This window comes from Euprymna scolopes, chromosome 30 (genome assembly GCF_053919585.1).
Source record: "Euprymna scolopes isolate OS-2025 chromosome 30, ASM5391958v1, whole genome shotgun sequence".
Lineage (NCBI taxonomy): Eukaryota > Metazoa > Mollusca > Cephalopoda > Sepiida > Sepiolidae > Euprymna > Euprymna scolopes.
This window is the reverse complement of record NC_136511.1, coordinates 82,806,880-82,822,329: the sequence shown is the minus strand read 5'-3', so window position 1 is coordinate 82,822,329 and position 15,450 is coordinate 82,806,880. Positions and strand designations below refer to the sequence as shown.

At 35.0% G+C, this 15,450-nt stretch overlaps 1 protein-coding gene across 1 annotated transcript in view; it reads left to right on the top strand.

The window, feature by feature from the left end:
• The window catches only part of LOC145254530 (solute carrier family 23 member 1-like), a 76,274-nt gene that overhangs the window by 42,303 nt on the left and 18,521 nt on the right, over positions 1–15,450 (top strand). The window contains exons 6-7 of the mRNA XM_080113055.1: positions 7,470–7,626; positions 9,641–9,894. Of these exons, the coding sequence (XP_079969181.1) occupies positions 7,470–7,626; positions 9,641–9,894 (411 nt within the window). The remainder of the gene's footprint in view (positions 1–7,469; positions 7,627–9,640; positions 9,895–15,450) is intronic.

Below are 15,450 nucleotides of genomic sequence, written 5' to 3'. Positions count from 1 at the left end.
CGCCAATTATTTCATGTAGAAATGTTTTGTTTGAAGGGGGTAGGTAAAACCTTGGCTTCGACGCTGTTAATCAATAAAAGGTCGATTCGTTGATTCATTTTAAAAAGCTAAATTTGCAACTTCATAAAATCTGTGTTGTCGTGGCCCGATAGATAAGTCTTCGCTTACGAACTTAAGTTGGTGCCCAGCAGGCGGCATTTTTTATGTCTTTCCCCCCCCCTCTCAACTTTCTTATGTGCGTCTACCATAATAACCAAGTTCCGTTTTTTATTTATTTATTTATTTATTTATTTATTTAATCGTATTTTACGGCCGGACAACGCCGGATGCCCTCGCTAGTATATATAAAGGCCGGTAAAAAAATAGCTGCTAACGGATCAAAATTGAAACTTGGCAGGCGTAAGTCGACTAAAAAGTGCTCCTGTACGCATGCGAAAATATATATTTATACATTAAAGTCGGTTAATTTTTAACAATTTTATATTCATTTAACGCTTACTCAAACGATAACGACTAAGGCTTCGATTCTACCTGATGGCACCCAAGTCATTTTTGTAACTTTGAAATCACTACTATATATTGGGTACAATATAATAATCAATAGAGAATAGACTCTATAATAATAATCTAAATGAATTAACATCTCATATTGAAGTGTATTTTACGACCGGACCACGCCGAGTACCCTGCTAGTCTGATATATATTACAGTAAATAAATTTAGTAATTAAAAATAGTAATAATTTAGTTTCGACTTCAGGTATAGAAGTGATAGTATAGTGTCGGCTTCTTCTGCTTTCTAAAAAGGTTTGAAGCGATTTTCATTGGTTGAAAATACTTTGCGTTAACACGTGCCTGTGAAATTTACTTGCTTTTGGAAGGGACGAAGAAAGCGAATTTCATCGAAGAAAGAAAGGGTAGCAATAAGAGACATTTGTTCCTAAAAATCACTTCACAATTCCACTACAATCTAATACCAAAAAACCTTTTCGGCTGTGCGAGGGAAAAGGTCCCTTTGTAACTCTTTTTTGTCATGTCCGCTGTACAGTTTGCCTTCGATTTCATTCGGCCTGTCGTGGGCACCGTAAAAAAAAAAGTGGTGCAACACAGAACAATAGACACCTCCAAAAGTCACGACAGAATTACCCCCCATATGTAAAACGATGTAACTTTATTATAAATTAATATTATCAGTATAACTTTTGTACCATTTAAAAGAAGGAGGGCAAAATAAACCAGTAATAATTTTTTTTTAATTTTTTTCATCGAACGAAAATAATGCGAGACGAAAATCGTGTTTACATAATTGGCGCTTTAAAATAACGTTCCCATGTGGTAAGCATTTCGAACATGAAAACATACCCGTGTTTAATAAATCTAGCAAAAATCAACTAACAGTCAGATTTTCGTGAAATTTTCGATACTAATCCATTTTAGAATGGAACTACATATAAAATGCAGTTTTCGTAAAATATACGAGAGGAAATTGTTTTTTAGTACGTCCCCCCTATATTTATTTTTGGAAATTTAAACAAAATATATTTAAATCTATCGAAATTTCTATTTATTATGAAACATAAGAGTTCAAATAAGTAAAACGTATTTTTTTTAATTTAAATACACGTATTGAACAAAAAATTACCTTGAAGATGCAATTAAAAAATGATATAGATTTAATATTATTATGAATTTTTAAAAGATAGCGTTTTTTCGAATTAATATATACTATAATCAGTTGAATTGCCAAGAAAAAAGAAACTTCGTAAACATTGATTAATTTTTAAAAGATTAAAACGATTAAAATTCCATTATTTCAAAATGTTCCGTTACAAGATAGATTTTTAATTGTTTAAATTTTTTTTTTAAATATTAAGTTTTAATATAAACATGACTCTTGTCAGCTATTTTATCTCCAGATTAAAACCGATTTAAAAATATTATTGCACAAATATTAAGCATTTTGTAGGCCCCCCTCATATTTTGTTTGTCTCTTTTTACCGAACAAAAGTATGGAAGCCGGACATGAACATTCAGTAAAACCGTATTTCTTATTAATTATACAAATGTTTATAATATTATTAATCATTAAACTGTGTAAATCTTAAAACCTAACAAAATTATAACAAAGATTAATTGTTAATTGCAGTTTGAAGAAAATAAACAAAGGTTTAAAAAATCATTAAGTCGCTTCTGCTTTTCTATAGTTCGTATATTTAACACAAGTCTGACGTCACGGAATCATGCTTTCTTTTTTTTCACATTGTTTTGGAGATACCTACAGAACAAACATCAAGAAAAAAAAAGCAACGATCATCAATTGTCATAACGAAACAATATTTAATTTCTAGAAATGCGTTCCAGGTGCATGCGCAATGGTACTTATTTGCAGTGAAAGTTCAATTAAAGGGAAATAATTCAGTAGGGGAATAAGTAAAATATTAGGACGCACGATAATAAAAGTTATATTAACGGAACAAGTCTATCTATGGTACTTTTTTTACAAGGGAATCACCACTTATCAAGGCCAGAGCCCACTCGAGGATAAGGGTTAAAGAGTGAACAGTGGTCAAAAGGACAATATCATAGTAATCGTTAGAAGTGTACATTTAGTAAAATTGGATTACTTAAGGGGAACATCTCATCAAGAACTTGTTCACATTGGACTTGAAGACAGCCATATTGCAGTCAGCTGGAAGGAAGGTAAACGGAAGAGAGTTCCACGGGTGTGCAGTTCTAAGAAAGAAGCTTTGTTCATGGAATCTACGTTTAGGTTTAGGCACAAATAAAGAATGGAGGAAATTTGCCAGTAATTTGTTGTTTTGACGTGATGATGATGACGACGACAATGATGATGACGATGATGATGATGATGATGATGGTGGTGGTGATTAGGTTTCGCTTAACATAGGGAACTATTGCCGTAATATTGTCGTCATTGTCGTTAAAAAGGGGAAGGTGAACGAAGCTGGTTGCTTTGGTAATTAGCTGTATATCTTTTTAATGGATGGAAGAAAAGGCTTGAATTGTGTGTGTGCGTGCGTGTGTTTTGTGTGTATGTGTGTGTTCTGTGTTTTTTATGCCAGTCAATGATGTTGTATTCAGTTGTGGCAGCATAGAAACTTTGAATCGAACTGATTTATTTTCTTTCCACATTGGTGCTTTTTATAAACAACTTCGTAGAAGGTTCTACGATCGTTTCTTGACGAGCATACGTCTGGCTAGTCAATCTGTAAGAATTGGTTAAGTCGCTCATGCGTACTTGATCCGACTTTTCACACTCCGCTAGCTAGTTATATCATTTAGAAAATAAGTGAATACCTATGGGCCGTTGGGATCACGGTCGTTACACTGATACCATTCTTTTCATGACCATTTTCAAGAGTGACGACTTATTTAGGTTTTTGAAGACGATAGAAGGAAGATGAGAAGGAGAAGGAAAAATGGATATATTTTGTTGTTCCTGGGAACATAATTACCAGCAAGTTTCCCAAGACGTCTACTACTTCCTGTTCCATTCTATTATTAACTCATAACTCATGTTGTGTTCTCGCACCAGCCGTTTACCACTGTTTTCTCACTGATAACGATAGGTGGGTTTTTGTGGAATTTTTTGTTTTGTTTTGTTTTTTCACAAAGGAATCACCACTTATCAAGGCCCGGAGGGCACTCAAGGATAAGGGTTAATGAGTAGTCAATGGGGAAACGTAGTGGAAATTTGGGAAATTGGACTACTCAAGGGGGCGGCTCATCAAGAACTTGTTCACATTGGACTTGAAGACGAACAAATTGCATAAAAACGGAACAGAGTTCCACAGGCGTGCAGTTTTAAGAAAGTAGCTTTGTTCATGGAATCTACGTTAAGGTTTAGGCACAGATAAAGAAGAGGGAAAATTATTGCTAGTGGTTTCAGCTAGACGAGTATTTTTCGTAAAAGTTTGGTAAGGGGGGGCATAGATTGGAGCTCAGACGAGCACTTGATAAAGCAGCGACATGCTCGCAACGTGTCTTTTTTGGGAAAGTGGTTGCAGGGAAGAGAAAAGGGCATCCCCAACTACGAAGTCTACTTTGAACTCTCAAGATAAGATAAGCTGGTTCTAGGAGCTCCTGTCCAGATGTGGCAACAGTAGTCCATCTTTTTGAGTGATAATAATCTTTGCCCAAGATACAAGTACTCTGCTCTTCCTTTCTAGCTGAAATGTTAATAGTGATACTCTTCTCCGATCTTTCCATCCTCTGAGAGTCTTCACGACCAGTTTCCATAGGCTATGCATGTTTTGTTTTTGTTTTGTTTTTTTGTTTTGTTTTTGTTTTTTGGCGGGGGGGGTGAAGATTATATTATTTTCCGTATACAATTATACAAATACAGTCTTTTTGGTTCGTTTTAACGCCCCATCATAATAATATGATAGGGAAATCAATGGGTTTTTTGTTGGGTTTTTTTTGGGGGGGGGAAAGATGATATCGTTCGATCGTCGACTATGCAAAGAAGGTAGGCTCCCTCTGCTGTGTTAGAAAATTACTTACACCTGATAGTGTCCTGTATCTCTACAAAGCCACCATTCGCCTACGCATGGACTATTGTTGTCACGTTTAGGCCAGTGCATCTAACAATATTTTCGTCATCTTAGGCAGAGTCTACATTTGTTGTTTCTTGTGTTTTAACAATCTTAACTTTGATATAGTTGATTCTGTAATGTGCATCCAGGAGATAAGCGCCCGCGTGTTTGCGTGTTGTGTGGGTACGTGGGAGAGACGGATGAGGGGAAAAGACTTACCTTGAGACCAGCTCAGCGTTACCGACCAAAAATAGAAAAGAAAGACCAAGATGGCGGCCGCCGTCTTTTGTAAAGTATGATGTCTCGCAAAGTCACACGAATTCTCGGAATATGCAAATTTAGCCGGCCTAGAACGACGATAAAGGCGGGTGATGAAAAAGACGTTGAGAGAGCGACGATTGAGTTGGCCGGGGAATCGTGTGGCTGTTGCTTCTTGTGCCGTGTGAGGATATTTTACCGTTGTTGGATTCCGTGCAGAACCGGTGTATAAAGATTATTGAATTGCTGCAACATTTATAACATCTTTTCCTGAACTTACCGTGTTAAAGAGAGAGTTGGGCGCCATCTTGAATTTTTCCTTACACATTTCTGTTACAGATTCTAATCACTTAATTTTATGCGGCCGTTAATAATAATAATAATAATAATAATAATAATAAGAAGAAGAAGAAGAAGAAGAAGAAGAAGAAGAAGAAGAAGAAGAAGAAGAAGAAGAAGAATGACGACAACAACGATATGATGATGGTGGTGATGGTGGAGGGTTTTTTTGTTGTTTTTTACGTATAAATATGTTTAAATGTGTGCATCGTATGTGATGGATTTGTTTATATTTATTTACGTATAAATATGTTTAAATGTGTGCATTGTCCTTAACGTTAGATATATCTAAGGCTTTTGACAGGGTATGGCATGAAGGTCTTCTCAGGAAAATCAGATCATACGGTATCACAGGAAGAATACATAACATAATTAAATCCTTCTTAGATAAGAGAAAAATCCAGGTTGTCCTCGACGGCCGTACATCTAAACAATATGATATAAATACGGGAGTGCCTCAAGGGTTTATCCTTGGACCTCTATTATTCCTAATATTGATAAATGGCCTCCCTGACAAAATTGTCTGTGATATGGGTATATATGCTGATGACACCACGCTCTATAGCAGACACGACAGGAAAACGAATGAACATATATCAAAAGAAATGACAGAAACACTAGAAGATGATCTCCGATCTGTAGTGGAATGGGGACAAAAATGGATGGTCACATTCAATGCTGCCAAGACTAATCTTGTTTCCTTCAATAATTACAAGAACCCTTCCCTACCGCCAATAGCAATGGCCAATGACTATCTGAACGTACATCTTTTAAACTCCTTGGCCTAACGTTCACATGAAACATGAGTTGGAACAATTACATTGAGAGGATTGCCAGGACCGCTGCGAAGAAGGTAGGTTCTCTCTACTTTGCTAGAAAGCTACTAACGCCCGAAAGTATCCTGTACCTCTATAAGGCCACCATTCGCCCATGTATGGAGTATTGTTGTCATATTTGGGCTGGTGCATCTGCCACTAGTCCCTCGCTCCTAGACAAGGTTCAAAAGAGAGTCGCCAATCTGATAGGTCCTGAACTGTCATCTAAGCTTCAACCGCTGTCCCATCGACGAAATGTTGCATCCCTCTGCCTGTTCTACAAGTACTTTAACGGTGAATGCTCTGACGAACTGCAAGCACTTGTACCCCATCGACGTAAATACCCCCGACCAACCCGACAAGCAGCTAAATCCCACCCCTTCACAATAGAGATCCCTAAATGTAAGAGAGCCTTCTACACCAGTAGCTTCTTCCCCAGAACCGCTAGACTTTGGAATTCCCTTCCGGGTCCCTGCTTCCCTAACTGTATTGACATGCAGAAGTTCAAGTGTAATGTGAACTGATATCTTGCTGTCCAACTCCCTACGTAGTACCCCTGATGCTTATTTCCCTGATAGTAGCCCCTACATCAAAGTGGTAATGTGCCTTGTTTGGGGTGTAAATGTAATGTAATAATAATAAATAAAAAAACGTCGAGGATACTTGGCGTTTGTATCGGTTTTGGGTAGAAAGAGCTCTGAGTTTTGGCCGACAATCTTTCTAGAGCTTGTGTATCGATAAAAATACTGGTTGATTGCAACCATAAACACAATCCCGTGGTAAGGAAATACCGATTTGACGTCCGGCAGGGCTAATCAAGTTATACGGGCAGGTGAAGCGCTCTTTAGACTTGATTAGCAGTCATCTAGAGATGGGTTCTCGATAAAAATACCAAGGACCTGTGGAAATTCCACAGCGGACTCATTCATATTTAATATATTGATGTTGGCATTCTGTAGATGATTAAAGTGTAAATGGAGACGCTCTGATATTATTGTAGCTCTTTTGTTAAAACTGCAAAAGTATTTATTTAAGCTAGCGCGAACACCCGGCAAAGCCCGGTCTTAAAATACGGTTAAATATGATATTTTGATTCTTGCAGATTTCTTATATATTATTATAGAGTTGATGTTGTATCGATTTTTATATATTAGAAAGTTGCGATTTCGAAAATAAAAAATATATCCATATGACTTGGGTGCATTAGCTTGAATCGAAACCGAAATAAAAAAAAAAAACTTATGAAAAAAAAAATATGTATATATATATATATATATATATATATATATATATATATATATATATATATATATATAACTTGAGTTCCTTCAGCCATAATCGAAATCGAAACCAAAACTTATGAAGAATCTTGATAGAATTATTTATGACAAGAAATAGAAGTACATAACAATTAAACGACCCGGATGTAAGCGTGACACAGAAAATAACACACACGCTATCGTATTAATATATAGATTATTTATTATCCTTATTCTTATCAGGTTTTATTTGCTGTTGGTGTTGGTTGGGCAGTTGCACATATCTTGACTGTTTATAATGTGTTCACCAGTGATCGCACTCATTCACATTATACAGCAAGAACTGATGCCAAAATTGAGATTCTACACCTGACACCATGGTTTTATCTACCTTACCCAGGTAAGATATTTTGGTATTTATGTAGACTAAGGACCGCGTAAACTGAACAGTTTACGTAAAATTCCGGAAGGTACCGAATGAAAATTTTGTGATGGATTTTTATTATTATTATTATTATTATTATTATTATTATTATTATTATTAGAGCAAAATGAATTGAAAATAAGGACCGAGCTATCGCCGAAAATTTTGTTATTTCTTTTTTCTCTTCTTTTTTATTTATTTTTTATTTTATTTATTTATTTTTTTTTTTTTTTTTTTTTTTTGCAAACGGTAACTATTTTCTTTTTGTTTCTTTTTTTTTTCGATGAAAAAAGATTGCTGTTATGCCGAAGATAATTCAATGAAAAATTAATTAAAAATGAAAACAATATTCCTTTTGTTGTTGTGAAGCAAATACAATAAATAATTATTTGGCAACTTTTACAAAACTTTAAGAAAACTAAAATTCACATCGAGATGAAAACACCCATTGTAAAGTAAGCTTCGTGAATAAAAATTCATTTTTAATAACAAGCAACTGGTAGCAAACAAACAAAAATTATATTATTGTTTTCTTTTTGTGACTTTTTTAGATTTTTTATACATATCAAGTCTTTTGCTTGATTTTTTTGTTTGTTTTTTGGGGTTTTTTTTGTTTTTTTGTTTTTTTGCTTTTGTTTTTGTTTTTTGTAATGAACAACTTATAGCAAATAAATGTTTTCTTAAATGGCGTTGGCTGCTGCGATTTTATTGGCTTAGTGATTCGGCATCTTTCGGCATCGTACGTAAACCGCACGAATAATTACGACGATAGCACGTTCCTTACTCTGTATAAGTACAGTTTTTTGTTTGTTTGTTTGTTTGTTTGTTTGCTTGCTTGCTTGCTTGTTTGTTTTGCTGGGGTTTTTTTTTTTTCTTTTTCTTTTTTAGCTCAATCAGTTGGCTTCATGGAGCGATTTTCATTTAAACGCATAAAAATGTTATTCAATTCAGCACGTAATTACTAATGCTGGGATGATTAATCGGAATCGAAAAAATCATAACTTTGGGGGTATCGGGATCGGTATAGTAATCTGAAAGGGAACCTAATTTCCGATACCCAAAATGATTCTTTTAAATGTATTTATCTAAACCTTAATTTCATATTGCTGATACTAATAATAAATGATAAATAATTTATTAATTTTTAACCGCCAGTAAAACAAACATTTATAGATCATAATAACAAACTTAGTTTAAAATGACAGATAAAAAATAATAAAAGGTAATCATGAATCGATAAATAATGAAAAATATTGGTTCATCGCTATCTTGGATACAATACATAAACGGAAAACATTAAGATGTTTTGTCAAATTAAAAAGAAAATTATATTTCAATTTAAAAGTAGATGAGGACTCTCTGTTAATCCCTCCTTCCATGAAATTCTACTTTATTAAGGCGATTTCAGAAGCAGAATCAGAATCAGAATCGGAATCGATAATAGTATCGGATTCGATAATTTTGAAAAGAATCTGTAATTGTATTGGAATCGGGAAAACTATTGAAATTATCATCACTAGTAATTATATGAATACGGCATAATCACGTTGACACGCCGGTTCCCGTCAGATCACCGAAGTTAAGCAACGTCGATCGTGGTTAATACTAAAATGGGTGACCAATTTTGGAATTCCAGGCGCTGTATGTATGAGGACGTCGACAGCTCCCTACAAGAGTTGCAAAACCCTAACGTCGTCATCTCCCCTAACGAGGATATACATGCGACTGAGGACCGCTTGTAAATTTCATACACTTATGAAACTTCCTCCTTTGGAGGAAGCCAGTTAAACCCGAATAGGGTTAGTGCCGACCGACACTAGTAATTACACGTAAAAGACTACAACTGAGATACACATGTCTTGCCAGGGTAAACAAAACAAATTCTTGTGCGTGTAAAATAACACAGCTTATTTGTGTAGAGAACAGCGCTGAAATTATTATCTCTGTGTGTGTATAAATAAAAATTCATCTGTCTTTTTCTTTTATGTAGGTCAGTACGGCTTGCCAACATTCAACATGGCGATATTTCTGGGATTCTTGGTTGCGACACTCACCTCAATGATCGAGTCAATAGGGGATTATTTTGCCGCAGCACAACTTTGTAACATTCCGCGACCGCCTCACCATGCCGTCAGTCGTGGGATTTTAATTGAAGGCCTCGCCGGTATGCTGTCAGGACTGATGGGTGCCTGCCACGCAACAACATCGTACAGCGGTCACGTCGCTCTAATCGGAGTTACGAAGGTAAATATAGAAGCCAATGCGAAGACTTTCATCCCACTCTAAATTCATTCAAGAACAAATTATTAATCACAATTTAACATATTCATTCATACAGACACGTGTGTTAAAGGCGCAACTGTATATTTCAAACTGCATCGTCATAGCCTTAAACACAATTTACACACTATGCACAATTTTTAAGAGAAACTATAACATTCTCCTCAAATCTTACAATAATCCCATCTCTTCAATAATCTTATATTTAGTTAGTTACAAAAATTGAACCGGACACGAAAATAGTAACTTGAACTTTTAGGACAATTAAAGAATTTCCTTCATACCAAACCCCGTCCCCACCTATTTTCGTTAAGGACACTTGCTTCCTAGCCGACATTTAAAAAAAAATAAGCAGTGCCTCATGTCCGATGTTTTATATCAGTGAAATTGTCTGTCTGTGTGTGTATCTATGTATCTATGTGGGCGCATTTCCCTATCAAACTACTCTGTCAATTTTTAGTCTACAGACAGATTTAACATAAGAGGTAGTAAGATTTGGGAAAATCTTTTTAATTGGTTTTCGGCCACAAATTTGGCTGTTAAGGGGTCAAATTTCAACGAGTTGACCTTTGAAAACTCTACCAAACTCCTCCGCCAATTTTAGGTCAAAACACTTGAAATTTTAGATGTAGGTTACTTGGACATGGATCAAACTTTTTAATTTGATTTGAACCCAATATAATAAAGGTTAAGGGGTCAAAATTAGGATCAATTTTGTTTTAATTGACCAAACTACTCAGTCAATTTTGGGTCTAAACATTTGAAATTTTGCAAGTGTATTCAGACATAGGGCAAGCTTTTTAATCGGTTTTTGGCCAAAAATTTGGCTGCCAAGGAATCAAAGTTAAAAAAAAAATATTGACTTTTGCGGTCTCTAGCAAACCATTAAGCCAATATGGAGTTTAAACATTTGAAATTTTACATAAAGGGTATTCAGACATGCAGCAAGCTTTTTAATCAGTTTTTGGACGAACATTTCGCTGCAAGAGGTCAAAGTTGAAAGAGTTGATATTTGCAGACTCTTCAAACTCCTCCGCCAATTTTTGGTCTAAACACTTGAAATTTTAGATGTAGGTTGCCTGGACATGAGTCAAACATTTTAATATATATATATATATATATATATATATATATATATATATATATATATATATATATATATATATATATATGCACATAAAATTATGAACAGTACATAGGGCCCTAACAAAGCCGGGCTGAACTGCTAGTACATATATATATAATTTATATAGTTTTCATACTCGAGCCTGCAAAAATTAAATCAACAAATTATAAAATGAGAATCTCATATCGTGCATTCATTGTGTATTGTAGAAAATACACAATATTATGCTCTCATTTTATATTTTGTTGTCTTGATTTTTGCGAAAATATTATATATCTATACTCCTACACATTTTGGGTGTTTTGTGTATTAATATTCATATTAAAAACGTTTTTCCTATTTATTTAAAAGGAAAATACAACAATCTTATACATGGGTCGTGAAGTTGAAGTCACTGGCAAAATATCTAGCTAATTTGCTTATTCTTTTAAACATTCATTTTATTTAATTCCCTATTAGTTTTTCGGTTTTCTTATGGGATGATCGTCTTTACGTACAATTATATCCATGCAGATATTCTACATGATTTATACTTGCATAAAGTTATAGTAAAAAAGTTATAGTAAATACAAAACTCTTTCCATATATATTTATGTATGTGTCTATATATTTGTTTCAAACTAATTGCCTATCAAACACCTTTGTCAGTTTTTAGTCTCCAGACATGAAACTTAACATATAGGGCATTCGAATCCATGCGAAACTTTATATTTGGGCTTTAGCCTGGGAAAATTGGTACAAAAGTGTGAAAATTAAAGACATAAAATTTGCCAGGTGAACGCCGCGTTACAGCATTACGAATACGCATGCGTAACGTAGTAGCTATTGGTTCACATTTTAATTTTGAGCATTGCAGCAAACATGTCTTCATAGGTCAGTCATTAAGGTCAAAGGAAAAATAAATCGTAAGCCAAACGGTTTGCTTTCGATTCTCAGTGATGGCGCACAATTTATTCTTTTTTTTTTTTTTAACTTTTTACCTCATTGCTATATATTTGGTCCAATATAATAAATATGAAATCTGCATTAATTAAAATATCATATTTAAGCGTATTTTATGACCGGGCGATGCCGAGCGGCCTACTTGTATAATATAATAATAAATACGAAATCTGCATTAATCAAAATATTATGTTTAAGCATATTTTACGACCAGGCAATGCCGGACGGCCTGCTAGTGCATATATGTGTGTGTGTGTGTGTGTGTGTGTGTGTGTGTGTGTGTGTGTGTGTGTGTGTGTGTGTGTGTGTTTTATAATTGATTGTTTCCATATTGTATTTAATTTTATACTTAGGAGGCCATTGTTGCTCAACATATGCGCTGCTTCTTTAAAACATTTTATTCTATCAGTAATATTTACTTTATCCCACAAGAGTCGATGGTTTCTCTTTCTAATAATTGGTCAACGTCTCTTCTCGGCGCTACCCTTTTCCGTAGAGCGATAACCTCTTTCAGATTCTCCCTAGTGTTGATTTTGCTTCCCTATCGACGGCCTAAACCCCGCCTCTTTGCAGGAAAATAAATTGCTTTTTCATGGTACTCCAATCAAAGAAGTTGGCAAACCTATTTCCCCGCAATTCTGTCGGGCAAACATTGAATTGGTCATTTTCTACTGGCGCTGTCTCCGGGGAGTTGCTACAGCTAGGCGGCACCTCCCCTAATAATGTTCTTTTTTTTCTTTTTTAAGCAATCGGTTAACACAACGAGAACGTTGCAATTATTGACGCTAGCAAGTACGTGAACCCTCCGGACGTAAATATTTAATAGTTTTTTTTTAATTCGTGCTAAAAAGATTCCAGCTTATTTTAGCTGTGTCCACGTATATTTGTGAGAAGCAGTGTTCGTCGATCTTCCGTTCAGTTAAAATAGATTTTCATCGCTAAACACGCAAATTGAATGGACGCATGTTATTTTACATGAGTTTATTTATCTCTATAAGTGTTCATGTGTGTCGGTTTGTCACACTGAAGTTTAAAAAAAGTTTTTTGTTGGTCGGTCACATTGACGTTTAGAATAGAGTTATCATGCTGTCTGTCATGTTAACGTTTGAAATAGCATTTTTGTTGTTAGTCTGTCATGCAGAAGTTTGAAATAGAGTTTTGTTGATCTGTCACGCTGAAGATTGAATAGATTTTTTGTTGATCTGTCACGCAGAAGTTTAAAATAACGTTTTTATGTTAATCTGTCACGCTGAAGTTTAAAATAACGTTTTTTTTAATCTGTCACGCTGAAGTTTAAAATAACGTTTTCATGTTAATCTGTCACGCTGAAGTTTAAAATAACGTTTTTATGTTAATCTGTCACGCTGAAGTTTAAAATAACGTTTTCATGTTAATCTGTCACGCTGAAGTTTAAAATAACGTTTTCATGTCAATCTGTCACGCTGAAGTTTAAAATAACGTTTTTTTTAGTTGTTAATCTGTCACGCTGAAGTTTGTCATAGATCTTCTATTGATCTATCATGCTGCACTTTAAAATAGCATTTTTGCTTATATGTCACGCAGAAGTTTGAAATAGACATTTTGTTAGTCTATCATGCTGAAGTTTCAAATAGACATTTTATTGGTCTGTCACGCTTATGTTCCAAATAAAATGTTCGTTTATCTGTTTGTTTGTGATGCTTATGTTTTAAATACAATTTTAATTAATGTTTTAATGGATTTTTAATGGTTTTTTAATGGTCTCGTATAATAATTTAATTTTAATTATTCTGTTTTTAATGGTTTTTAATGATTTTTAATGATGTCGTATAATAATTTAATTTTTAAGTCATTTAATCAATATAATAGTATACCTTGATTGGTGTTTTCCTCTTATGCGCGTCTGTATAACTTACTGGTGTAATGTCGCTAAAACAAAAGTTACAAGACATGCTTTATCAAAAGAAGAAGGATTTGTTAAGTTATCCCACGTTACAGTTGAGTCCCATGACAACAGAATTATATCGGCCGCAAATTATCTAATAGTTACAGAAAGAGCAAGAAAAAAAAGATAGTTTATCATTTGTATCAGGTTGATAAGAAAGTTCTTGTGGATTTTTATTTTTAAACTCAGATGAACATGTCTTGGCTCAAAAGAAAATTTTATTGGTCGAAATAAGCATCATCAGTATCAACACACTTTTGCCAACTGCAAATAAGTGTATTTATTCAAGTGACATAAAAATCTTACGTTCTGGTGGCGATGAAGTCGCTGGAGGTGTTTTTGATATCGCTTAGGTTTTTGAAGCATTTCTCACGCAGAAAGTTGTCGAAATGCTTGAAAAAGTGGTAGTCGGTAGGTGAGAGGACTGAGAAGTATGGCAGATGAGGTAGAATTTCGTAGCCAACTTCGTTCATCTTTTGCAAGATCGGTTTAGTAACGTGCGGTCGGGCATTGCCGAGGAAGAGAATTGGACCTTTTCTGTTGACAATGCTGGGTGTTGTTGTCGAAGTTTCTGATGCATTTCATCCATTTATTAACAGTACTTTTCCGCCGTAATGGTTTCGCCTGCATTCAAAAAACTGTAAACATTACCTTCTTTTGGTGTAACTCTGGCTTCGGGAAGGGTCGTGGAGCTTCGTCGGTGTCTAACCACTGAGCTGAGCATCGCCGATTGTCGTAAACAACCCACTTTTCATCGCAAGTCACAATCCGGTTGAAAACCCGGTCGGTCTTGTAGCATAAAAGAAGGGAAGATGGCACTTCATAACGCCGTTTTTCTTTTGGTTGTTTTTTGTCTTTTCAATCTCTCTCAAGTGGTTGGAAATCGTCGTATACGTTACGTCGAATTCAGTTGTGCGTGGATTGGCTTCGACTAAGGCGTTTAATTGATCGTTGTCACCATACGATAGCCAACCACTACGCTCATCACCTTCAAGACTCTCGTCACCGTCGCGAAATGACTTAGCTCCCAATACATTGTAGTCTACATCGCACTGTAGAGAACCGAATGTTGAGTTCATAAAAGTATTTTTATATATAATGGCTTGAATTAAAGTTTAAAATGCAAAAGTCAAGTATCATAATTAATTTGTGCTCTACAGAGAAGCATTGAATTTGGACGCACCAGAACCTGCTGTTAATTTTATACGCCTGGCATTACTGGTTGTGCGGTGATCTGGTTTGAATTTAAGTTTAAAATGAAAAACTCAAGTATCATTATGAAATTTTGCTCTAAACAGAAATATTCCCCGTCATGCCAAAGAATCTACTGTTGATTTATATGTTGAGCCTTTCGGCTTGTGTGGTAATAAAACTTCTCAAACAAATACGTACAAATACACTTGTGATGTTAGGTTGTGTAAGATGTCAACATGCCCAGATGTTAGCCATTTTTTGTGCCTACATATCGAAGGGGGGGTCATGTTGGGAAATTCTAACCTCCAATCACTACATAGTATGCTTCATGTAG